At 49.3% G+C, this 25,984-nt stretch overlaps 1 protein-coding gene across 3 annotated transcripts in view; it reads right to left on the bottom strand.

Moving 5' to 3' along the window:
* TMEM40 (transmembrane protein 40) overlaps positions 1 to 24,137 on the bottom strand; it is a 29,819-nt gene extending 5,682 nt beyond the window's left edge. Inside the window, exons 1-8 of one of the 3 annotated variants that reach the window (XM_046645080.1) lie at positions 23,924 to 24,137; positions 8,780 to 8,860; positions 7,978 to 8,112; positions 4,221 to 4,310; positions 3,050 to 3,103; positions 901 to 936; positions 476 to 508; positions 38 to 82 (exon numbers count right to left, since the gene is read on the bottom strand). In XM_046645080.1, coding sequence (XP_046501036.1) covers positions 38 to 82; positions 476 to 508; positions 901 to 936; positions 3,050 to 3,103; positions 4,221 to 4,310; positions 7,978 to 8,112; positions 8,780 to 8,860; positions 23,924 to 24,056 — 607 coding nt within the window. In that variant the 5' untranslated portion in view covers positions 24,057 to 24,137. Of the gene's footprint in view, positions 1 to 37; positions 86 to 475; positions 509 to 900; positions 937 to 3,049; positions 3,104 to 4,220; positions 4,311 to 7,977; positions 8,113 to 8,779; positions 8,861 to 23,923 lie in introns of all 3 variants that reach the window. The other 2 variants (XM_046645070.1, XM_046645089.1) reach the window with 2 other exon arrangements.
* Between the last annotated feature and the right edge of the window lie 1,847 nt (positions 24,138 to 25,984).

The raw sequence follows: 25,984 nt of genomic DNA, 5'->3' as shown, positions 1-25,984 counted from the left end.
ACAGGCGGAAGCAGCTTTGGAACACCAATTTCCTTACCGTCTTTCTTTATATTCAGCCTTCTTAACTGAGCGGGCTCCACTTCTCCTTAGGAACAAGAGAGAGGTGAGGGGTTAACTTCAACGAGGGATGCCAGGCGGGGTTTTCTCTTCCCTGACTCACGGAGAACGGCTCTCTTAGGTTCTTTTTCCTGGGTCAGAGAGCGCTTACTGCAGGACTGGTCAGGGCAAAGCTCCGAAGGAGGGGGTGGCTGTCCTTGGGACCCTCTCTGACCCCCTCCTCTCTCCATGGGCCTGAGTCTGTTCTGTTCCATTTCCCCTGAGCCTGGAGGCTGCTTTCCTGAATCCCGGTGACACTCTGGCTGGTGACAGCATCCCTGTTGGGACTGACCCACCCTCCCAGGCTGTCTGTTGTCTCGTCCCAACACCCTGAAATCCAGGCCACCTCCCGCTCTCCTCTTGGAGCCTTTGTATTTACCACTTGCTGGGTCAGAGCCTCTCCTTCGGAGTCCTGGAAATTAGAAACTCAACATTAGTGCCCAGGACAGCTTGGGTCCTTAACAGGCGCTGCCATCCTGGGGGAGCCAGAGGTAACCTGTGAAAATCCCCCTGTCGAATTCTCCAGCCCCCAAGAGGTCTTTCTATCTATAGATAGTTCTTTATAATCCCTTTGCCTCTTGCCTGGACCTCCTTTCTAATCTCTACTGGCCCCCTGCCTCATGCCGCAGCCAGCCCCACCTGCCTGCTGAGGCCAGGTCAGAGCCCAAGGCCCCTGAGTAGACCTGGAGTCCCGTCTCCCAGCCATGCACCCCGACAGCAGCTGGCCCTCCTGGAGGAAAGAGGACACCCAGATCTCATTCAACACCAGCGCTGACAACCCTCCTCCCCTAACCAGACACTCACCTGATTCCCCAGAGGGCACCACCTCTCCAGAGGCACCTGCACAGACGGAAAGACAGCGATCACTCATCCATTATCTTCTGGGTGGGGAGAAGTCACTCCGCGGGGAAGGCGGATCTCACTCAGAGACCTTCCATTTGTTCCATTTGATCTGCAGTGGGCCGAGTGGGGTCTAGAACAAACTGGAAGCTTCCTCTTCCATCTAAAGGCCAGTCACCACCCACGGGTCACTGAAAGCTGCTGTAGGAAAGCCTGCCCAGAGTTACAGGGCTTCCAATTTCCCACGAGAAGCCAGGAATCTAAGTTTTTACATAAACTTCTTGATTATAAAAAAGTTGCCAACTCTTGCATTCCATTGAATCAAAGATGTCGTTGTTTGTGAAAATGAGGTTATTTTATGTGCTACTGTGTTAGGAGAACTACGGTCAATTATCATTGCAAGTTGCCAGTGATTTTAAGATGCATCCTGATTTCAGGAACGTCCAAATGTGACAAAGTGAGTTCTAGAATTGATGAAATATATTATTAATAATGATAATAATGAAACACTCTGAGCTAGATTAATCACATCTACACACACATGGGCCACGAGTTTGCCACCTGTGCCTGTTCATGCCTATCCAGAGGCAGGTGATAATACCCAGCCATGTGCCCCACCGGGTCCTGAGCTCCAGGGAGCCAGGCTGGGTTGTGCACTGGGAGCCCCAGCTCCCCAGCCCTGAGTGTCGAGCCCCTTGTCTGGGCTGCCAAGGGTGAGTTGAGCCCTCTATACCTGCCGTCCCCCCATTCATCGGGTCTCAGGTGGCCCTCCCACCCCATTCACCCTCTGGTTCTTGGTGCCTATTCTAGGTCCTGGTGACCTCTCTCCTAGCCTGTTACCTCCTTCCCCTCAAGGGCAACCAGGACCCCTGGTAATCCCACCACCAGGAGCCCCCACTCCACTCCACTTCTTGTCCATCAGGTCAGACCCCCCAAATACCAGAGGGGGCCCTCAGCACACGGCAAGCACAATGTGCCGAACTGTCTTTCCGGCTGATGTGCAAACAGGAAACACCATCTACAAGTGACCAGAGTGGCCAGTGCTGAGGACACAGAGGACATACCAAGCGTGGCAGGAAACGAGATTCCAACAGTGTAATTTACTAAGTCATCCGATGTCTTGGGGTTCACAAATTCACAAATAAGTGATGATATCTACATTTCTCCAGTGAATACGATTTACTTTTATGATGAAAAAAACATTTTTAAATATACGTAAATGTAACAGTTTCTCTCTCTCATTTTATACCAAGTAAAACCTTCTTGCACTCCTTGAGTAATTAAAAACATTTTTCTAAGCCAAGTAATACTTGTTTTTGTAAAAAAAAAAAGAAAGAAAGAAAGAAAAAAAGAAAGTCAGAAAATTCAGATAAGCAAATAAAACAGTATAAAGATCAGCCACAATGCTGCCACCCAGAGGCAGCCATGGGTAATGTCTTGATGATAAACATCAAACTATTTCATTCACTTTTCTTTGAATGTGTACATAGGTGTTCCCTGTTGTTTTCCTTGGGTTATTATCTGGCAATAGGAAAGTAGGTAGATTATAGAAATGTTGGATTAAACAAAATTAAACAGGTTTTCTTGTCTGGCAGCGTACATTGGTCAGGCTCTTTGGCAAACTGGTTCATTCCTACAATTCCCCATGTCATCACAGTGCTACCAAGCAAAGAGCCATGTTTATATCTCCTGCTGTCATAATCACGGTGTTTGGAGACAATTATTCCATTATGTGAGCTTTGTAGAGATCAGATCTTTAATTTCCCCTTGCATGTTTAAACCGCCCAGTGTTCCAAGAGAGCGGGTACTGATCGTGTCCCATTTTGCTGGTTGGGAAGCTGATGCCCAGAAAGATTAGGTGACTTGTCAAGGTCACCCCGCAAGTCAAGGTTATAGCTTGGAAGAGAATCCAGGACAGTCTCACCATGGTAGAAATATTTGCCTCCATCCCCATCTGCGAATGTTATAACCACACACCTTTCCACATCTCCTATATTTGCCCCGGAACTTTTCAGTGCATGAAACACCCTCATGACCTCGTTTCTGCCCAACAAAGCCCTGAGCCCTCATGTCCTAATTCTATTTTCTTCAAAGTCACTGGACAGCCAATTACCTCCATAGAGTTGAAGCTCATCCTTCGAAACATCAGGCTCTGCAGGCTCAGCACCTGGGTGGAGACGACCCCGGTTAGTCAGCTCTCCCAGCCACAGCGGCCATCTCCACGTGTCTGAAGTCTTGTCACACCTGTAAGTGTAGCACTGTCCTCGTGCTGGGGTGAGGTGGGTGGTCTTCAAGAGGCAAGACAGTCTTACAAGTGCTTTCCCTTTACCCTGTCTCTTACTCCCCCCAGCACACCCAAGGGTGATCGTGTTCAGTTTACTAAGAAAGAATGGGGGTCCTGAGAGGACTGGGCCTCATTCAAAGTCAATAACAAGAGTTGCCCTTTATTGAGCACTGTCTATGTGCCAACACTGTCCAAAGCAATTTATGTTTAAAATTTCACTTAATCTTCATGGAAATCCTACGAAGAAGGTATTAGTACCTCTCCCTCCTCCATTTCACAGATAAGGAAACTGAGGCTCACAAAGTTAAATTACTCCCAGAAGGTCACAAAGCCAGTAAGTGACAACTCTGGGGTTCAACCCACGTCTGTGGCCAGAGCCTGCGTTCTTAATCACTTTTATCCCCAGAAATAGAACCTAGAGTCCACTCCAGCCTCGTGGGCAGCATTTATTAAACACCTTGTGTGCCAGGGTCTGTTCTGGGTATTAATCCAGGCTCTTTCCTCAATGTTCTTTTCTTCCCACAATCCATTTGGGCTGAAATTTATCATCATTTTTTTGCAAAAATGTTCTTCTGGTTGTAAAATTAAAACATGCTCATTGTAACATATTTATAGTATCAGATAGTTCAAAAAAGAGAAAATAAAAATCACCCATAATTTAACTATCCAGAGATAACTATTAGCATTTTGATGTTTTTCCTTCCAGTCTTGTTTATAACCACTTACTTGTGAATTTTCACAATATGAGCTCAAACTAATTATATGATCTGACATCTTTCTTTTTCACTTGGGAGGTGAGCAAAGAACAGAGTTCTCCCTGGGACAGGGTGTAGCATCATCGATCTCTTTCGCTATTGTTGGACATTAGGTTGTTTCCTGTTGTGGCCCCACTGTAAACAATGCTGCAAGGAACACCTTCACACACACACGCTCGGTCCCATCGAGAAACTCAACAGTGGGACACATGGGCAAAGGGGAGATGGTAAGGACCACTGCCTACCCGGTGAGCCATCCCTGTGGCGGTGTCCAGCCCCCCGGCTCTGCCGTCCCTTTCCAGGTCCTCTGGGGTGCGGGTCCTCATCCCTGCTCTCTGCAGAGAACAAACACAAGCTGGAGGAGAACCTCAGCCTGGAACGAGCCTGGAATACACTCATTCTGGTGTTCAGTCTCAGAATTTAGTTTATGTGAGCAGTGTGGTCTGGGGAAGAAAGCTCTGCTTTGGGGGTTGAAGGATAAGAGATCTGCCACGAACTTTCTACGTGACTTTGGACAAATCACTCAATAGTCCTGTGGCTGCTTTCATAAGACTTTCACGAAGATCAGACAAGGTCGTGTGGGTGTCTTTTTACTGAGATGGTTTCCCTCCCACCCAGAGCAGGGCTGTCATCTCTGTATCCCCAAAAAGCCAGGCTGACTGTGTTTGCTCCTGCTGTCTCCCACCTGGAATGCCCTTCCCATTGGTCTCCCTTATCCTGAAGGTTCAGCTTATTCTGAAGGTTAAGCTGATATCATACCTCCTGTAGAAAAGCTTGTCCAACAGCCCCAGCTCACACTGATCTTGCCCTCCCTCCTCTGGGGTTTCTGTGGCATCAACTAGCCATGCTTGACACAGTAGGTGGGAGGCTCAGTCAGTGGTTGTGGTGCTTGTCTCTCCAACCCCCTTGAGCTCCCAAAGGGCAAAGCCTGGGTCCTCACTCTCCCAAGGGTGCCCAGCCTGGAGCGGGAGCCTGATCAGGAGTTGAAGAATGACCGTGTCGTTTGCACTCTTGGACCAGTCAGCATTCCAGGAATTCAGGCGTAGGAGTTTCTGGCCCCAAGTCCAGAGGACTCCCTTTCCTCAGACGACTAAGATGGCCCCAGCTGTGCAGATGTTCCTCCGTGTATTTAGGGACGTCCTGCTCAATCATGGATAAATTTTAAAATTCCAGGAAACCAGGTTAACCGCGCTTAAAAATCAGTGGGTATGTGATCTCAGCTAGATATGGAGAAGGGGGTATCAGGAAGCACATCAAGATAACAACAGGGGGCCGGCCCCATGGACAAGTGGTTAAGGTCGTTTGCTCCTCCTGGGCAGCCCAGGGTTTTGCTGGTTCGGATCCTGGGCGCGGACATGGCACCAATCGTCAGGCCACATTGAGGAGGCGTCCCACATAGCACAGCCAGAGACACTCACAACTAGAATATACAACTATGTACTGGGGGGCTTTGGGGAGAAGAAGAAGGAAAAAAAAAAGATTGGCAATAGTTGTTAGCTCAGGTGCCAATTAAAAAAAAACGGTTAAAAAAAAGATAATGACAGTGGTATTTATCTCAGGAGATAGGATTTCGGGTGGCTGCTATTTTTGTCTTTTTTGTATTTTACAAGTATTAGCCAATGCCAAAAAAAGACTTTTTCATTATATTTTGCAAAATATCGAATACAGAAAATAAAGAAAGCAAAAATTACTCCAAATTCTATCAGCCAGAGACAACCTCCATCAACATGTGAATGAACATTATTTTAGTTTTCTCTATGATATATTCAAAATATATAATTTTTATAAGAGATATTATAGAGTGTTTAAAATGTTTAATATTATAGAACTGTTTAAAATGAGGACTTTTTTTGTAGGTACTCTCTAATTCAATTATCTAAAAAATTAACCCTGGCAGAAAGAGTCACTGTTGTTAGTGTCCCCAGTATCCATCACAGAGCCTGGCATACAATTGGTGCTCAATAAATATTTATTGAATAAATGTAAGGAAATACATTAATATGTGTTTGGTGGTTATCTCTGGGTGACAGAGCAAAGGATGATTTTTCCCTTCTTTCTACGCTCCACATTTTCTATAACAATGTGCCTATGTGTAATCTTTCATAATAGAAAAGTTTTAATTAAAAAATGGCAAGATACACTAAGAACAAAAAGATATGTATGGAGAGCAGTGCTGGATGCCAGACTATGACTTAGGGTCCTGTGTGTGGAGGAAGGCTGGGAGCTACAGAGAGGTACTCAGCCCGGCTTGGGGCCTTGAGGGCTAACGGTCACCATCCGAGCCTGAAGACTGGGCAGGTAGGTAATCCCAGCAGCAGGCCAGCCACGCTAGGATCAGAGACCAGGATCCTGAATATCAGTGTGTCTCTATGCTTCTGTGTTGATTTCCCTGTTGCTTTCTCGTACTGTCTGGTTTCCTAACTACAGCCAGTCCCGTGTGTGCTAGGGAGACCAGAGGGAAGGGGCTTATGGCCACAGTTGGAGGAGAACATTTTGTGGGGAGCAGCACCCTCTGAGGGTCGACCAGAAGCAGAAGACAGAATGTCCCCTCCCACCCAGAAAGGAGAAACCAAGGGACAGGCAAGTGGCCCCTGCACCTGGAAGCTCTTCTTCCAGAGCTAGTCCTCACAGGGGATGGGTTTGTGCACTTTCTAATAAGGGCGGTGGCTTCCTTTCCAGTCCTGTGAGGAGACAGGCTACAAACAAATCCACCGCACCCACCAACCACTCTTGCTCCTCTGTCTGCTGAAACATGCATGAATTTTGTGGCCTTTAGCCTTAGTCTCACCATTTGCAACATGAGGACATAAAGCCACAGTTTTGCAAGCAATGTTTTTTTTAGCCCAAGATCTTTTTCATCAAATCTCAGGCCCCAGCCCACTACACAAACAAATCGTAGTGCGCGAGCTCTGGTGGAGGAGGAGTGAACCAGAGCCCACCCCTCAGCCGCCCTAGTCCCAGAAAGACCTCCAGGGAATCCCAAGTTGTTTACTGAGCCCTCTTACGGCAGGTCAGTTAGCCTGTCTGTGCCTCAGTTTCCTTGCCTGTAAAACGGGAATAGTCATAGTACCTTCTTCAGTGTGTTGCTAGGAGAATTAAATGAGTGATGACACATAAAGTGCTTGGGACAGTACCTGGCACAAAGTAAGTGCTCAATAAATGCTATGACATTGCTGCTGCTGCTATAAATTCTGCCTTACATTTTGAATTAAAGAATAAAGGGAAAATGTTTGCTTTTTATCAGAGAGTAATGTGGCAATTTATAATCCAGACCCTGTTAAGGTGTCCATGCCTCAAAACCCACTAAAGTGGGGAATCCGTAATTAAGATATGGTTTATGCAAAAAATTCAAAAAGTAAAAGCTTTTGAGCAAGGATGTTCACGAGCGCGATAAACTGGTGGTGAGGAGGGGGGATCTTAACAATAACAGTTATTTGCGCTCGGTGCTGAGACTTTACACATGTAAAGAATTTAGTCCTGACAATAATCCCATGAAGTAACAACTTTTGCTATCACTCTCATCTTATAGATAAGGACCCCGAGGCATACAGGGTTTAGCGATTTGCCCAAGGACATGTAGCTAGTTAGTGGCAAAGAAGGGATTTGAACCTAGGCAGGCTGCTTGAACACACAGGTGCACTGACTCCGGCACCAGAACGCCCCTGATAAACCTAAACGTTACTTTACACGCCATGCAGCCACTTGAGGGGCTATTCAGTAAGCATGAAAAATAGCTGCAAAGATATTACAGAATAATGTGGCAAAATGCTTAGGATAAGATAGCAAAAAATTTTAAACAGAGGCCAGAATTGTCTATATGGTCAATTATAACTGTGTACAAGTTATGTGTACAAATAGGTGGGCTCTGGAAGGGACTATGGAAAAACAGAATTGAAGCGTCAAGGTGGGAGATTATGGGGGACTGCTTTCCATGTAAATGCTTTTCTTGAATAAGACTGTGAGATATATAGATATATAGATTTTTTTTAATCTTTGCTATACCTGAGGCGGAGGAGGATGACGAGGAGGAAGAGGAGGAGGAGGATGAAGAGGAAGAAGAGGCCTTGTCTCTCTTATATCCTTCTTGAGAAAGGAGTCCGGTCTCCCGGTCCTGCCTGTGGAAATCCGTCTCTCCGTCTGGAAGGCACACATAGGCAAGGACGAGTGTTTCCCACCCTTCCACCCCAGGGACCACCCAGGACTCCCCAGGGGTCTACTTGGACTTAGGGGGCCAGAAGGGGCTGGAGTTTCTGGGATACTCTTCCCAAACACCTAGGGCCAATGGAAGGTGCAGGAGACCAGGGCTCTCAGAGGCTCCAGAGCTCTAGAAAGGCCCAAGGCAGAAGTTACTCTGAATAGGAAGCCCAGAGATGGGCTTCTAAGCCCTTCACCCTGCCCAGAGACCATTAGACTGTAGAGTAGTCGCCAATTTAGGATTCTCTGTAAATTACGGGGCAGGTGGATCTGTTCAAGCCCTAAACCTTCCCATCCCCCATTCTGGGGCCATACAGGGCCCTTCCCACCTTCTGGGGACTCTCCCTAGTGCCAGCCCAAGCCCCCAGAGCCTCCTTGAGATTTGGAGAACAACTGAGGGTCCCCACAGATGGAAAGTGCTGGGGGAGAGGCTGACCAAGCACACACGTGGATATCTGTGTGTGTATAAAATCACGACTCCCCTAGTGGTTTCGACTGTGACTTGAGCCACTGTGCCACGTGAGCTGAGCAGGGTCTTCTTCTGTTCCACCCACTGCTGGACTTCACCCCCATGTGGCTGTGCCCAGAGGGCCAGAGAAGGCAAACATACCGTCTAGATCCTCTGTTTCTCTGTGGATTTCACTGTGGTCTTGAGTCTGGGCGGAGGATCCCGAAGTCTCCATGGCCGTCCCTGGAGGAATAACAATAGTAAGTAATTAATATCACTGTGGTTAATATCCTTAATATATAAAAACTTGGCAAATAAATAAGAAAAAGGCAAAACACCCAATATTCAAAAAGAATGAGGAAAACAATTTATAAAGAAAGACACAATTAGAGAAATTTGAATAATGATCATCTTTTGATAATATTAAGGACTTTTTATTTTTTTAAATAGACTTCAGGTTTTAGAGCAGTTTTAGATTCACAGGAAAACTGAGTGAAATGTACAGAGATTTCCTACACCGCTTACCCCCAAACACGCATAGCCTCCCCCATTATCAGCATTCTCCACCAGAGTATTTATGTTTTAGGTGTGATCCTTATATTGACGTATTTATTTAAAGTATCTTTAAATTTAGAGATAAATACTGAAATATTTATGATAAAATTATGTGATGTCTTCAAAATAATCTTGTTAGGGGGTGGAGAGCATAGGTGGGGACTCAAATCAAACAAACACGACCTGAGTTAATGATTGTTGGAACTACATCGAAATATAAATAGTGGTTATCTCCAGGCAGTGATATTATGAGTATTTCTATTTTCTTATTTTTACTTTAGGTTTTCTAAATTTTTAACAGTACTGCTTTTGTTATAATAAAACCACCCATAATTTTTCATTACTTAAAAATGTAATATGCCACCTTTTATCAGTATGGGACTTAGCGGCTTTACAAAGGGCTATGTGTTCAGAATCCCACCTGAGCCTGAGCACAAACCAGTGAGGTAGGAATTAGGATTAATTACTCCTCAAATGTGAATTGTAGTTTCTAGACAACAAAACTTCTCAAAAGATTATTTCATTTGATCATTCCAATAACCCTGCAAGGTGAGTTTTGTTATCCCCATTTTACAGAAGAGGAAACTGAGGCTTAAAGAGATGAAGAGACTTGCACAAGTTGGGACTCCGAAACCCGTATTCTATGTAACGCACTCCGAAACGCTGATCTGGGGCACACAGCGGCTCAAAGGCCCTGCTGGAACTGTTGTCAGGGTTACTGATGCAAACAGTGAAGGCGAGGGCAGGGAGCACACACTGGAAGGTGCAGAGGGTGGTGTGGGAATCTGTCCCTTCAAGATGCTGTACTCTGTGCTGTCCTGAAATTCTGAGAGGGAGCTGGAGGAAACTCTGGAGGCGAGCTGCCAGGTGAGGCCACAAGAAGGGAGTTGGCACCCTCCCCTGGGGAAAATACCTGGTGTTGCCATGGTAGGGCTGCCCCTCAAAGGGGCACATGGTCACCGAGCTCAAGACTGTATTTCCCAGCATCCCCTGAAGCTAGGTGTGGCCACGTGGCTCTGTTTCTGCCAGTGGGATGTGGGTGGACGGGATGTGTGTGGGGATGTGCTGATAGATGCCTAATGGCTCTTTGGGGGAAAATGTATACACACACATATGTTTGTTATAAATTTTACTGATGTAAAGAAAGTATAGCACACACTTTACAAAGAACAAAACATATGATACTCTTTATTATGAATTCCATACACCTATATCTTCAGTGTGACTTGGAATTTCTTAAAAAATCCACTATCAGTTTTTATATATCTGTTGCCAACAATAGTGTCGCAAAATCAGACTAAAAATAAATGCTTGATAACTACCAAATTCAGCAAAGAAATTGCTCACATCATTGATGAAGGAGAGAACTTCTGACATGAGTGTTGGCTGATAATTTCTTTTACATTAAGGAGCAAGACAAAGTGGAACAGTGAAGGCATTCATTACCATAGTTTGTCAGTGATGAGAGCAACTTCTCTGCTGTATTGAATAACATTTAAAAATTCTGGAATAGAGGCCAGCCCAGTGGTGTAGCGGTTAAGTTCATGCGCTCCACTTTGGCGGCCTGGGGTTTGCTGGTTCGGATCCTGGGTGTGGACCTGCACACCACTCATCAAGCCGTGCTGTGGCAGCATCCCACACAGAAGAACTAGGAGGACATACAACTAGAATACAACTATGTACTGGGGCTTTGGGAAGAAAAAAACAAAATAAAGGGGAAGATTGGCAACAGATGTTAGCTCAGGGCCAATCTGCCTACCAAAAAAAGGTAGTTAAAAAAATCACAATAAAATTTAAAAAATTCTGAAAGGATATTTTCTCAACTTTTATACAATGTAATGGCTACAGGTGCAATGCAGTTTTAGGTTTAATCTGCATTATTAACATTTTCTTGGTCTCTTTCCTAAGTTTAGACAATCAGCAAAGCAAACCGCCAAGCTCTGATGTGTAGTGTACTGATTTCTGCGGTGTGAATACTCCCGTGACTGACTTCAAGCTGCCACGTGACGTCACAGAGTGCAGAGGTGGGAAGAGCTGTGTGGCAGCACGCAGCATTGTTCAGCGTTCCCACCACATGGACACAGCAGATGTGTCTCAGGGGCCTGGGTGAGAGCAGAACGCAGCAAAATAAATCAGGACATGAAGAATTTTGAATGCTGATCAACTTTATTTTCAATGAAATTTATTTAATTGTATGTTAATTTAATAATGGCTGTATTTAACAACCGGCTCCCCAAATTCCTGAAGATTTAACAAGTGGCTCTCACAAGTCGTACAACCCAGTTCCAGCTGTGGGACACCAACTTCTGTTTGATTTCTACTCCCTCTTTCCTGCTCTTCCTACGCTGGAATGCAGACACGGGGGTGGTAAACCAACCTCCACCGTACAAACCCAGCGGACACCCAGGGATTCCCTGAGCAGCACAGCAGAAGGCCTGGGCGCGCCAGACCTTGCGCACAGAGCAGCCGCCACCTAGGCCTGGCTCTGGCTGGCTCCTGCACAGGAAGTATGCCTCCCTCTTATTTGGGCCCCGCGTTTGGTCTCTGTTCCAGCAGCTTAGCCAAGCTGTGCAGGCTTCGTGCTGGTGTCCGCCCTCCTGCTCCTCCCAGCTCTGGAGCCTTGATGCCGAGAGGAGGCAGATGCCTTGGTCTCTGACTACGTTAGACCAGCGTTCTCTACCTCAGCACTCCTGACATTTGGGACTGGATGGTTCTCTGCTGTTGTGTGCATTGTGAGGTATTTAGCAGCATCCCCACTAGATTCCCATAGCACCCACTCTAGTTGTGACAATCAAAAATGTCTCCAGATATTACCAAGTGTCCCCTGGGGACGGGGGACTCGAGAACCACAGGTCCAAAGAATCTGCACGTAATCCACCACAAGACCTTGGCGAGGCCGTGACCTTCCCTGTGCCTCAGAGCCAGACCGCCTGGGTTTGAATCCTATTGACCCTTCGAGCTATGGGTGTTGGGCACGTTACTTAACCCCTTGCTGTGCCTCAGCTCCTCATCTGTAAAATGGGAACAATAATAGTGCTTACCTCGTAGTATTGCTGTAAAAATGGCACAAAGTGGAACACATAAAGCATTAAGAGCAATGCTTGGTGTAGAGCAAGTGTTAACTAACTGCCAGCTGAGACAATGATCATTATTACCACAGGGACGGCAGCAAGACAACCTCAGACTGGCCAGGGTCCAACCCTGCTTCTGTCACCTGTGCAGGAGAGGACCTTGGGCAGGGCAGTCCCTTTCTCTAAGCTCCAGCTACCTCACTTGTGAACTGGTGATGGCAGCACCTAAGGGAGGAAGGATGGCCGGTCCCGCCCTCAGCAGGGCCCAGAGAGCGTGGGCTCCCTCTTCTACAGACTCCTGTTACCCTGGGACATTCAGGGTCCAGCCCCAGCCCGGCTCACTCCTCTTCTCCTAGGTCCCTGGCTCCATCACCCCATTCTAGAATAAAAATCCCCATTTCTGGGGCTAGCCCCGTGGCCCAGTGTTGAAGTTTGCGTGCTCTGCTTCGGCGGCCCAGGCTTTCGCCAGTTTGGATCCTGGACCCCAGTCTGGCGCCGCTCACCAGGCCACGCTGAGGCCGCATCCCACATAGCACAAGCAGGAAAACCTACAGCTAGAACATACAACTAGGTACTGGGGGGCCTTGGGAAGAAGATGAAGAAAAGAAGATTGGAAACAGATGTTAGCTCAGGTGCCAATCTTTAAAAGACATCCCCCATTTCTCAGGGCAGAATTCAGTTAGGCATTAGGAAGTTACTAGCCAATAAAACTAACAATATTCAGGTGTGGATGACTTGACCGCCGCCCCCCCCCCCCCCCCCCCCACCAAAAGCCTCCGGGACACGTCTACGTTTTGAAAAGGACTCTCTGTACATAGCAGATGTCCAGCGCGTTCATTCATTGGCTGAGTTCGTCTCTAACGGTGGAATTTCAGGAGTGGAGGAAGAGATTTAGAACCATATGGGGGAAAGAGAGCTGCCGGCTGATGCCAAATACACCAAAAATTCACCACGTTGGTCCTCTCTCTCTCCTGCTCCAGCTGTCTCGGTCAGTCCGGCAGTCCCTGGTCACACCCCGCATTGTTAGGCTTGCAGACTTCCACCTAGCCCATTCTTTCCTGTTGCCAACATGGTATCTGACCTTCCAGGCACAGCTCAAATCGCACCTCCTTTAGGAAGCCCTGTGCTAGTTGCCTAACCAGACCCACTCTCCTCACCCCCACTCCCTTAGTGCTCTTCCCCCACCACCCCGACCTTCTTTCTTGCTAACAAAACTGTGATTTTGTTCTTCCAGCATCAGGTTAGATACTTGTTTTCCCAGTCTCCCTTATAGCTGGAGGTGGCCATGTGACCCAGTGTGGGCCAATGAGAAGTGAGCAGAAGTCGGCTGGGGTTCTGGGAAGGGTCTTACTTCTCCTGACAAAAGAGGCCAACAGTGCTGGTGCTTTGTCTTGCCTCTCATTCCTTCCTTCCTCAAACATGAATGTGATGGCAGGAGCCACAATGTTCATCTTGTGACCATGAGGAAAAGGCAAAACAAATGCAGAGACATTGCTGAGCTGCTGAGCCATTGCCAGCAACTGCCTCCATTTTTGTCATTTGAGAAAAGTAAACCCCATTTTGTTTAAGCCTCTACAGTCAGGATTTTTGGCATTTGTAGCTGAACACAATTGTGACCAATACACCTTCTCTCTCCCACATTCATACATTAATTGAGCATCTGCTTTGCGCTACCACTGGGGATACAGTGGTGAACAAGTTGCAGCCCTGTCCCCAGGGAATTTCCAGGTAGACCAGGGGATTGTGGGAGTCCAGGGGCAAAATCAGACCAGAGTCAGTCAGGGAAAGTTCCTGAAGGAGGGGAAGCTGGGTGTGAGTTCGGAAGGGCCAGAGGGAACAATATGCAGAGGTGCAGAGTAAGGGGCCACGGCCCACAGGGGAAACAGTGGGCAGGAAGCAACTCCAAAGAAGAACGAGATTTGGGGGAGGCCCAGAGGGCATCCCCACCCCATCCCCTGGCACGTCACTCTCCTGAGCCTTAGTCATCTCTGCCTCGTACCAGACTCTTCTTCCTCAAGGTAGGATGCCTTGCTGCACAAACCCAGGGGCCACCATTCCTATTCACCTTCAGACCTGGGCCCAGGGCTCAGCAGAGGGTCGGACACACCCAGGGTGTGTCTCCTCCACTAGATCATGAACCTAGCCAAGGCAGGGACTAAGACTGATTCATCTCTGTGTCACCCACACCCTGCACAGGCCTGGCAGAAAGCAAAAAGGATGATGATGATGATGATGATGGCAACAATAAATAACTGCCAGGAAATGATCTAAGCACATTACACTTATTAACTCATGTATTCCTCACCACAACCCAATAGGGCCCACTTTGGTTGTACCCATTTTATAGATAAGAACATTAAGGGACAGAGAGGCCGAGAAACTTGCCCAGGGCCACATAGCTAGTAAGTGGTTGAGCAAGGGTAGTTGCTCAGTCCATGCTGGGAGACGGAAGGAGTGATGCTGGCACGTCTTCCCACCTGTATTTCTGCTATGGGAAAGGATAAATAGAATTTTAAAAATGCGAAACTGAGGGATCAGTGTGCAGGGCAGTGGTCAGCCCAAAGGGACAGAGCACCAGTCGGGGAACGTTAGGCACAGGCAGAGGGGGTGCTGGGGGTAGCGGGGCTTGCGACTTGCTGTGAGCCGAGATGGACCTCAGGGAGTTGACAGGAGAAGTGAAGAAAGAAGAAAGCAGGGAGAGGAAAGAGAACATGGCACGTTCCCTGTGACCCTATTTCACTCGGGCTAGTCTTGTCTTAGGCAGGAAGAAACTGAGCTTCAGATAGACAAAGTGACGTGTCCAAGGTCTGCCAGCTCACAGGTGGACTCAAATCCAGCCCTGCCCCGTACAGACACCCCGCTCCCCGCCCTCCTCCCCACATCCGAGGCTCATCCTACAAGGAAATGGGATGGCTGATTTTCCAGCACTTTTCTCCAAAAGCCCAGCCCCGCTGAGTCACAGGTGGTGCGGGGCCTTGCCCCCACAAGTCTTGCTAAACTGGATTTCTCCTTCAGTTCAGCCCAGGTTTCCTAAGTACCTGCTGTCACAAGGGCCTGGGTGTGGGGTGGGAGAAATATTAGAGGACACCGAGCCATCACAGCCTCACAGAGCTTTCTCTGCCCAGCTTACTCGAGCCTCGTGCTAACAAGGAAGGAGGCAGGGTGGGGATTATTGTCCTATTTTACAGATGGGGAAACTGAGGCCCAGAAATGGCTAGGAACTTGCACAAGGTCACACAGCCACTCAGGAGCAAGACTGGGTCCAGGACCCTGTCTCTTGATTCACTGTCCCACCTTGGAGGAGGGGGCTGAGGCAACTGAGACTGAGTTGGATGTCAATAGGTGGCAAAAGGCAGAGTGGGATAAAGATTTAGGGGAGGGGCAGGCGGCAGCAGGCAGCTGAAGGGCTAGGAGCCCTGTAGGATGGGGAAATCATCTTGGGCCTTGAACACCAGGCTGATGGCCAACTTTTCCCGCAGCTGGGCTGTAACATCATGCCTGGGGACCACAAATGCAGGGCCAGCTCAGGCACATGAGCCGAGGGCAGGAAATGGATGGGAGGAGCGTCGGAAGCAGAAACAGCAGCTAAGAGGGGAACAGAGCTGACGGAGGGTGCATGCTTTCTGTTATTGCCTACCTGACATCGAAGCCCCCTCCTTCTGGTGATTACACCAAGGGGGCAAGTTAGAGCCCTCAATAATCTCCTTCAGTCCCAAGCCGCCCCAAACAAGCATACACCCTAAGGCCTAACACATCTGGGTCACAAGCATCCCCCTGCTGGATTGCAGCCCAGCCCTGTGCTCCTCTGCTATGGAAATTCTGGAGCGGTCACTGCCCTCTACCCAGGTTAGACCATCGGCCTCTCCCTCCCAGGAATCTGACTTGTGATGTGAGTGACACAAAGCCCCAGATCAGCCGGCACTGGTCTGCCCTGAGACAAGCCCTGCAGGCTGTCCCCTGCTTCTGCCCCTGGCCACCGTCTCTGCAGTCTGGTGCCTCGGCAATTCTGTCTGTTCCATGAGACCCTCATATCCTCCCCAGAAAGTCCTTTTTTGGCAGCCTGAGGCAGTTGCTGATATTTGCCACCAAAGCACTTTCGCTGAGACAGATGTGTGGAGAGGGCTCTGAGATTCTCAGAGCAAAGCAGGGCTGAGGGGGCAGGCTGGGGTCCACAGGTTTCACTCTGCCCTCCGGGGCAAGACTTGGGCAAGCTCCTGAAGCCCCCAGCTGAGAGGTTATGTCTGAACTCCAGGCTGAGTGGCCGACCTCCGACCTCCGGGATTTCTGCAGGCCCCTCGCTTCCCTCCTCCCCGAGCACTGTCAGTGCCCAGGGGGCGGCTGTCCTGAAGATCTCGCCCTAGAGACTTGGACGCTTGCTGAGGACAGAGACCGTCATGGAGCTGGTTCAGCTCCTCGCTGGTTTTCTTTCTATTGCTTCTGTAAATCCCCACAGACTTAGCGGCTTGAAACAGCACAAACTGAGCATCTCACAGTCGCGTGGATTACCAGTCCACCACGAGTCTCCCTGGGCAAAAAAGGTGTCAGCAGGGCTGCATCCCTTTCTGGAGGCTCTGGGGGGAAATCCCTTTCCTTGCTGCTGCTCTTTTCTTTTTCTTCTTCTTGGTTTTTCATTCTTTGCTTTGTCCAGCTTCTGGAGGCCACCCACATTCCCTGGCTTTGGCCCTTCCTTCCGTCTTCAAAGCCAGAGCGTGAGGTCAAGTCTTCCCTTTGCACCGCACTGACCTCCAACTTTCACCTTCCTCTTCCACTTTCAAGGACCCTCGTGACGACATTGTGCCCACTCAGATCATCCAGGATCATCTCCCTATGTTAACGTCAGCCGATGAGCAACCTTAATTCCCCTCTGCCATGTAACCTAACACAACCAGTTTCCAGGGATCAGGACGCAGACATCTTCGGGGCTATGACTCTGCCCACTGCAGTCTCTAACCCCCGTGCCTGCCACAGCCCGGAGCCCTGCAGATGCTGAACTTCCTCCTTCCTAAACCAGCTTCCCTCTCTGACTCCACCGTGCTCCCGGGCCCCAAGCTCTAAAGGCAGGAAGGACACCCCAACTGCTTCCTCCCAGCCAGCCAAAGCCCAAGCCTGGCCTGTCTTCCCTCCGAGAGGGCCTGGTTTCTCTGCTCCCTCTGCCTCTCTCCCAGGAGACCCTGTAAGGGGAGTGAGGGCTCTGGAGCTGGTCATAACTGTGTTCTTGTCCCTGCCCCTTAGCTGCCTGGCTCCTCTCAGCCTCAGTTTCCCATCTATAAAATGAGGTATTAATATCTATTCCCCAGAGTATCGCGGGGATTAATTGATATTGTGCCCATAACAAGCCATGAATACCGGCACTTTGTAAACGAGAATTTCCTCTCCTCTTTCCCATGCCCAATGTCTCCCAAATTTGGCTGAGGATTAGATTTCCCCGGGAGCACTGTTGACAGTGCAGATTTCCAGGACTCTCTCCCTTGGAGGTTCTTACTCAGGGGGTGTGGCATGAGAAGCAAGGTTAGGATTAGGGAATTCTGTATTGTTAACAAAGGCACCAGATGCTAGGCAGAGTTGGCCCACTCAGGCCACCAGAACCTCTCCCCTGAGTGTTAGAATAGTCTCCCGACGGGCTTGCCAGCCTCTGCCTCCCCACTCCACACACGATGCCGGGCTGCCCTGGGCTTCAGTTTCCCCGCAGGTAGAAGGCGGCGGCACTCCGCAAGGTTCTCCCGGCTCTGACGCTGTAGGACGCTAACACCACCCTCCAGGCAAAGCCTTCAAGGCTCATCTGCTCAGTCAGCAGGACACTTTGGGACTCAGGGTTGACGTGACCTGCAAGAGAGCCCAGAACAGCATGTCCTAACAGCAAGATACCTACAGTGTCTTGTGAGAACAGTGAGCGCTTGAGACGCTCCAAGAAAAAGGAGATTTTGCGTTCAAATAAGTTTGGGCAATGCTGCTTTCCATAGCCCCCTTCTTGGAGCTCCACAATGTGTGGTCATGTGCTGCATAACATTTCAGTCAACGACAAACCCCATACACAACGGTGGTCCCGTCAAATGAGTACCATACAGCCTAGGTGTGTAGTAGGTTATACCATCTAGGTTTTAGTAAGTCCTGTAGGGGAGGAAGAAATTTTGCTCTACCCTCTAGGTCCTTCTGGCTGGTCTAAGAATTAAATTGAATGAGACAGATTAACAGGAGAAAATCAAACAAAAGTTTAATAACATGTATACACGGGAGAAACTCAGGAAAACTGAGTAACTCATCAAAATGGCCAAAGCCCTCCCCTTAAATACCACCCTCAGCTAAAGACAGAAGATGTTGAGGGCGGGGAGAGTCAGGGCCTTCAAAGGCAAGGAAGGCGATTCACAGGCAGGTGAAAGGAGCAAATGTTGGAAAACAAGTGTTTGGCCACAGAAACAGAAGAACTCAGAGGGGAGCCCAACAAACAGGCTTTTCTAGGTTCCTCCCCGTCTACCACCCAGTTCATGTGGTGCGAAGGTGAGAGCTCGCTTCCTGAGACAGGGTTTTCTATCTGAATTCTCTTAGGCAGTTAAGGGGTAGCTGACAAGAAAAACTTCCTGAATCTTTTGATTCTTAAAAAAATCAGCCTAAAATAATCCTGATGTTAAAGAGACAGATTTTGGGGTGGCAAATTTTGTTCCCCCCAGTACACTCTGTGATGTTTGCACAACGATGAAGTCACCTGACAACACATTTCTCAGAACGCGTCCCCGTCGTTAAGTGACGCTGACTCTGTTAAAGCCTCTGAGAAGGCCTGCGGGAGGAAAAGCTCTTTCACTCTATTAATCCAACCCTTCCCCAAACTCAGCAAGAGCACAGTCCTTTCCCCCAGAATGAGGCTCAGTGTTTTTTGGCACAGCTTTGAGAACCGCCATCTGCTTCAATGCCTGATGTGTCTGGGGTCATCCTCTCTGTCCAGGAGTCCAGGCCTGGGCACTCTCACTGCCCACTTCAGACAGTGCCAACTTCCCAGGTCCAGAGTTCCTCCATCCCTCCATCGGGACAGTGGGGAGGGGAAAGAATAGAAACAGAGCCTGGGAAGCCAGAGGCAGGGAACAGGAGTGGTCTTTCCACCAGCGTCGGCATCCCGGGGTGTAGGGGGAATCCTCTCAGCATCCTCAGGGCAGGGGCTGAGTAAGGGCTGCAGGGTGGAAACTAAGTCAGCTGTCATGAGATGGAGGGCCTGGTCCTGGCCCTGCCACCAACCCACTCTGGACCCTTGGGCACATCACTTCCCTCCTCTAGGTCCTTTTTCTCATCTATAAAACAGGGAATAATGTCACTCACTAAGGGTTTGGGAGCTCATGTGGGGTTGTAACCCTCACCCCTCACCCCCAGCTCCCCAGGCTGGGAGGTCTTTCCTTTCCTCGAGCTAGAATTCCACAGTTGCAGCCAGAAGATCAGAACTGAGGCCCAGAAAAGAAAAGGGACTTACCCAAGACCACACAGCAAGGAGTCTGGATATGAACTCAGATCTGAGGCTAAAGTCTGAGCAAGAGGGGAACCTCGCAGAGGGAAAGAACAAAGACACCACAATTTCCACCTCCTCTGCTGTTTTGTCCCAAGTCCATCTGGGCAGTTTAATGATGGGATAACAACCCACACAGCCCAGCCAGCTGGCCACAAGCTAGACAGACGTGTCATGAATCTGGGTGAACCTTGTGGCCACAGCACACCCAAGGATGCAGCAGGGCCTAGGTTTGCCCCTGAGGGATGCAGGGTGGCACCTAGGCTGAAACAAGAAGGTGCAAAGGGACAAAATCAAGTCTATACAGAACAAGGTTGGGTGAGCCCAGCTTGAAGACAGTTCATACAGAAAGACCTAGGATTGTTAAAAGACTCTGAAAGGTAAGTAAATGCTAGCACAAGCATCTAACTTAGTGTCTAGCACATAGTAGGTACACAATCAATGTTTGCTAAAGTGCAATACGAGCCAACACAAAGCTAACACAGCCTTAGGTCATATTAACAGAAGCACAGAGTCTACAGTAAGGAAGGTGACCCATATCCCACCATCCCCCATCCTGGATTCAATCTGGGTCCTACACAGAATAGAGTCTGGACAGACCTAGAGAATTCAGAGGATGGAGAGGGTACAGCGACCACACCCAACAGAAGTGGCACCCTTGCTCAGCCTAGTGATGAGCACTGCCTGGATAAACCTGGTCACTGTCCCCAAGTCTCTGCAGGGCTCCTCCAGGACAGGGTGATCAGGTGGGGCTGTGAGCCTGGAGGGAGGGGTCAGGACCTTGGGAAGTCACCAGGGCAGATGCCAACTCAATATATAAAAGAATTTTCTAAAAATGACAGCTGTTTGGGTGGTCACAAGCACCCTCCTATGAGAGGTGGCAGCTGAAGAGTGGAAGAGGCTGGGTTGGATGTCCTTAGCTCAGAACCTAGTCATCTCTCAAATAATCATCTCCAAAGTGCACGAGGAAAGTATTAGTTCATCTATTTCTATTTAATTTTTAACTAAAAATAGTTAATAGTATATAGTTCGACTCTGATGCACCCTCAACCCATTGGTCAGACACCGAATGTCATGTCCACTAAGTGGGGTCCCCAGCTGCTAGCAGGGAGCCCCACAACGCAGACAGGTCTACTGCGGCTGCGTCTCCTGTTTCTCTATCTACATTGCGATACACCACAGCGTAATGGTGCCGGGTTGGATGGATTTGAGGATCAAACAACACAGCTTTAACTGAATCGGCCCGAGTAGTGTGGACAAGCGGCTTCAAAGAGTCCCTGCAGAGACACCACGGATGGAGGTAACTCTAATTGAGAAGGCAAGCGACAGGAAAAGTGCACTCTGCTCCTAGCTCAAGGCTTCATCGACGTCACTGTGTTGAAAACAGCAATGAATGGGATCTCGCACACACACACAATCGCTTACTGAAATAATAAGAGAACTACTTGAAAAGTGCGAGGAAACTGACTCCGAGTGTATGTTGGGCCTTGAGACATTAGCTAATGGTCACAGTACTTGTATAAAAGTTTTAAATCTATAAATCTGTATATGGGGGGGGGTGCCTAAAGCATTTTTCTTGAGAGGAGTTCACAATCAAAAAGTGTGGTGACCACTGCTCCAGATCCTTAGGCCCAGCTGGGCGCTAAGGGATGCTATTCTCTGCTTGGGTTTTAGAGTCTGATCAGATTTGTTTCAGATTTAGGGACAAAGGAAAAACAGGGGCAGTGTGCCCCCAATAAACTTTTTTCGAGGCCTCGCAAACGTTTGAAGATTAGTGGGAAGAAACCAAAAGCTCTTAAAAGGTTTTCCCCAGCTCTGAGCCTCCAAGGTGGGTGCCTGTTTAAACACCCACAGCCATCCCGGCTCCTCTTTCTCATCCTCTCATCCCTGCTGCTCTGTATCTTGTCTCCTCTCTCTCTTTTCCATCTTTCCCCCTCTGTCTCTCATAGTCGCGCGCGCTCTCTCTCTTTCTCACACACACACACACACACACGCAATTGGCAACAGCAAAAACCAGAATGGAGGCGACCAGTGCAAGAGAAACAGCTTGTGGGCTCTTGAATGTGAGACGGATCTGGATTCGGTTCCCTCCTCTACCCACCACCGACTGTGAGAGCACCGCTAGTCACATCCATTCTCGGAACCTCAGAATCCTCCCCTGGGAAAATGGGCATGTCGACAGCTCAACAATAACATGACAACCCAATTTTAAAATGGTCAAAGTATTTGAATCGACATTTCTCTAAAGAACATATTCAAATGGTCAATTTCACGTCAGAAGATGCTCAACATCATTTGTCACTACAGAAACGCAAATCAAAGCCACAATGAGATGCCACTTCACGCCCTCTAGGATGGCTAAAATAAGACATATAGACAATAACAAGTGCTGATGAGGGTGTGGAAAATTTGGAGCTTCATACACTGTTGGCAGGATCGTAAAATGGTACAGCCACTTTGGAAAACTTTTTGGCAGTTCCTCAAAGTGTTAAACATAGAGTTACCATATGAGCCAGCAAGTCCACTCCTAGGCATCTATCTGACAGAACTGAAAATCTATGTCCACGCAAAGATTTGTACATGAATGTTCACAACAGCATTATTCACAGTAGCCAAAAATGGAACAACTCAAATGTTCATCAACTGATAATGGATAAACAAAACGTGATATAATCATACAATACATCATTATTCAGCTATAAAGAGGAATGAAGTGCTGACACATGCTACAATATGTATAAACCTTGAAAGCATTATGCTCAGTGAAAGAAGCCAGTCAGAGGGGATCACCTATTGTATGATTCCATTATTATGAAATGTCCAGAATAAGCAAATCCATAGAGATAGAAAGTAGACGAGTGGTTGCCAGGGGGAAGGGGGAAATGAGGAGTGACTGCTAAAGGGTACGGGGTTTATCTGGGGATGATAATAATGTTCTAAATTAGACAGTGGTGATGGTTGCACAACTTTGTGAATATACTAAAACTCACTAAATCGTACACTTTAAAAGGGTGAATTATATGATATGTGAATGATATCTCAATAAAGTTGTTATAAAAAAAAAAAGAGGACCTCCCATATAGGGTTGTTAGGAAAGTGAAGTAAGGTCTCTGTCAGGGCAGTGCCCAGCATGGTCCCCGGCCTGCGCCAGCGAGCGAGCTCTCTCTAAGAAGGCGGCCCCGCGAGGCCCCGCGAGCACAGGCACCCTGGAGGTTGGCAGGGCTACACCAGCCCTAGTTCTGGGAATTTCAGAGCCAAGAGCAAGGCTCCCTATCTACATATCTGCTTGGTTTGGACCCCAAACGGGACCCCCTACACTCCACCCACCACAGCTCCCCCTAAAACACACTCCTGACTCAACTTTGCTGTCAGTTTCTATATAAAACAGATTAAAATAATAAGCACAAGACTCTAATCTTGCTTGTCTCCCTTGAAGGAAAATGGATTGGCTGGAGGCCCAATGGCCACCTCTGAGCAGAGGAGGCTCCCCCTGACTCAGGATGACTGTGGGGGAGGGCGGGGGCCTCCCCTCCAGGCCACACCACCACTGAGCCTCTGACGGGGAGCAGGCTCCTCCTCCCCCAAGGCCCGGATCTCTCTGTTCAGCACTTTTCCCCCAGAAGTGCCTTTGAGCTTGAAGGAGAGGAGACAACTAGCCTGGTCACCCTCCTGAGTCTATCAGGCCCAGCTGGAGGGCCAGACAGGGGTCCGAGGGGACAGGAGGGCGGCTGCCTTCACACACTGAGCAAAGCGCAGAGGCCGCAGTGTCTGAGGGAAACACGCTTGCCCTCCAAAGCTGTTTGGTCCTGCAAGAGCAGAGTGGGAGAAGCCTTCAGAGATCTAGTCGGATCCTACATAGCACAAATGGGGAAACTGAGGCTCAGAGAAGTCAAAGGGTTTTCTGAAGGTCCCACAGCAGGATAGTGACAGAATCAGGAGTGGGTCACTGCCATGGCCAGGCAGGGGCTGGCGGAAGCCCCAAAACAACCCAGGGAGATGAATATTTGTCATCCTCCCCTGCTTTTTCCAGAGGTGGAGACTGACATGCTCACACAGCTGGGAAGATGCAGAGCTGGGATGCAAACCCAGGTCCACCCAGGAACCACAAAATGTCCTGTTAAAGGCTTGTTTCTCCCTGATTTTCTTAAAAATTAACCTCCCACCCTGCCCCTCACTCGGCCCCGTGCCCCTTACCTGTGTTCCAGAGGCCTGTCTGGGCTGCAAGGCAAGCTGTGTGTATGGACTGTGCCGATGCCAGGCTGGGCAGGGGAAGCGGGCGGCAGGAGAGGCCAGGCCGCACCCCCGTGACAGGGAGGGGGCGGGGCATGACGTTGCCCTGGGCCCCACTGCTCACCCAGCTGGCATTCCTTCCTGCTGGTGCTATCGGCTCCAGGCCTTCCTGTCTGACTTGACTCTTCCCCATGACACCCCAGGAGTGGCAGTTGGGGCAGCTACACCCCCGGACCCACCATCTGGGCCACAGCCATGCCCTCTCCCAGGGGCAGTGATGTAAGGGGCGGTTACACCACCCTTGGCTGTGCCAAGCTCTGGGCAGGGTGGAGGTGGGGAGTGTCCCAGATCCCCCTCCACACTCATCAGTGAGGCTGACTCTGGGCCCAGCCATGTGGGCCAACCTGATGCTCCTCGGAGGAGTGAGGGTGGGCAGGCGGCAGAAGAGGAGGCCCAGGGCTTGGGGGGGCTAAGGGACTCCTGTGAGTGGGACCGGCAGTGCCCTCTCCTGGTGAGGAAACTGGGCAAAGGTTAGAATATCCACTGCCTTGTGCAGATGGGAAAACACAGGTCCCGAGGGGTGGGAGGGTAAGGGGTAGGGACTGACGTCTCACAGCAGAGGCCAGGAGTAACCCAGCTCAGCCTGCCTCTGCTTCCCACTCACTTATCAAACACTCTGAAAGCAGGACAGTAAAGAAGTCCTACACTGCCCTGGGGAGCACCCAGAGAGAAAGGCCATGACGAGCCCCATGAGGGCAAGGCCCAGGGAGCTATGAGTTCCTCGGAGGGCTTCCTGGAAGAGGAGTCATCTGGATCCTAAGCTCTAAAATCCTGGAGTCATCCTTGACTCTTCGCTCTCTCATATGCTGTATCTGACCTATTTGGAAAACCCTGTTGGCCCCACCTTCAACCTACCCCAAATCCAGCCCCTTCTCTCCACCTCCATGGCACCCACCTGGTCCAGTCATCTCCATGGCAACCACCCTGGTCCAGCCAATGTGATCACTAGTCTCTCTGCTTCTGCCCTCAGCCCACGATCTGCTCTCACCACCACAACCAGAGGGACCTGGTTAAGACCCAAGTCAGCTCACGTCCCTCCTCCTCTCAGCACCCTCCCAGGGGTCCCACCTCACTCAGGATAAAACTCAAGTTCTTACACAGCCCTGAACCATCTGCCGCTCCCCTCTTGCTCTCTCTGACCTTCATTCCTGTGACTTACTTTCTCACTCTGCCCCAGCCACGCTGGAATGTGCCCCAAACACTCCAGCTAGGCTCCCTCCTCAGGGCCTTTGCACTGGCTGTTCCCTCTGCTTAGAATGCTTTTCCCCAGACAGCCATGTGGCTCCTTCTCTCACTTCTATTCAATGTCACTTTCTCCGAGAGGCCTTCCTTGACTATCCTGTATAAAGTAGTAACTCCAGCACCACGTTTCCCTCTCATCCTGCCTTATTGTCCACCATGTAACATACTACGTATTTTCTTGTTAGGCATATTTCCTTGTTATGTATTTGTTTGTTCCAGGATCCAGGACAATGTCTGACACAATATTTATGGGGTAAGTGCTCCAAAGACATTGCTGAGTGAACGAGCGACCTGAAACGGTAGCCCAAGAAGCATTCCAAAGGCATTCCAGGCAGAAGGAACCATGTGTGCAAAGGCTTAGAGGTAAGAGGCACACTTCATTGAGGACCTGCAGATAATTCAGCACAGTGGGAGAGTGAGGGACTTGGGGCTGGAGGAGGGGAGAAGGGAAAATGAGAGAGGCAGCCCCTCAGAAGTCAGACCAAGGAGCCTGGACGTTATCTTGAGAGCGATGGGGAGCCAGGCAAGAGAGACACCATCCAATCAACGTTTCAGGCAATGATTTGGCTGCTGTGTTGTGGATTGGTGGGGAAGCTGTGAGAGGCAGGCATCTGGGGGAGCATGAGCCATGGCGGGGGAGGGAAGGACTAGGGAGAGTGTCACTGCGCTGTCCAAAATGGTACCACCAGCCATGTGTGGTTACGGAGCCCTTGAAAGGTGGCT

This window comes from Equus quagga, chromosome 1 (genome assembly GCF_021613505.1).
Source record: "Equus quagga isolate Etosha38 chromosome 1, UCLA_HA_Equagga_1.0, whole genome shotgun sequence".
NCBI lineage: Eukaryota > Metazoa > Chordata > Mammalia > Perissodactyla > Equidae > Equus > Equus quagga.
Note: the sequence above shows the minus strand (reverse complement) of the source record. Positions and strands in the feature narration are given on the sequence as shown.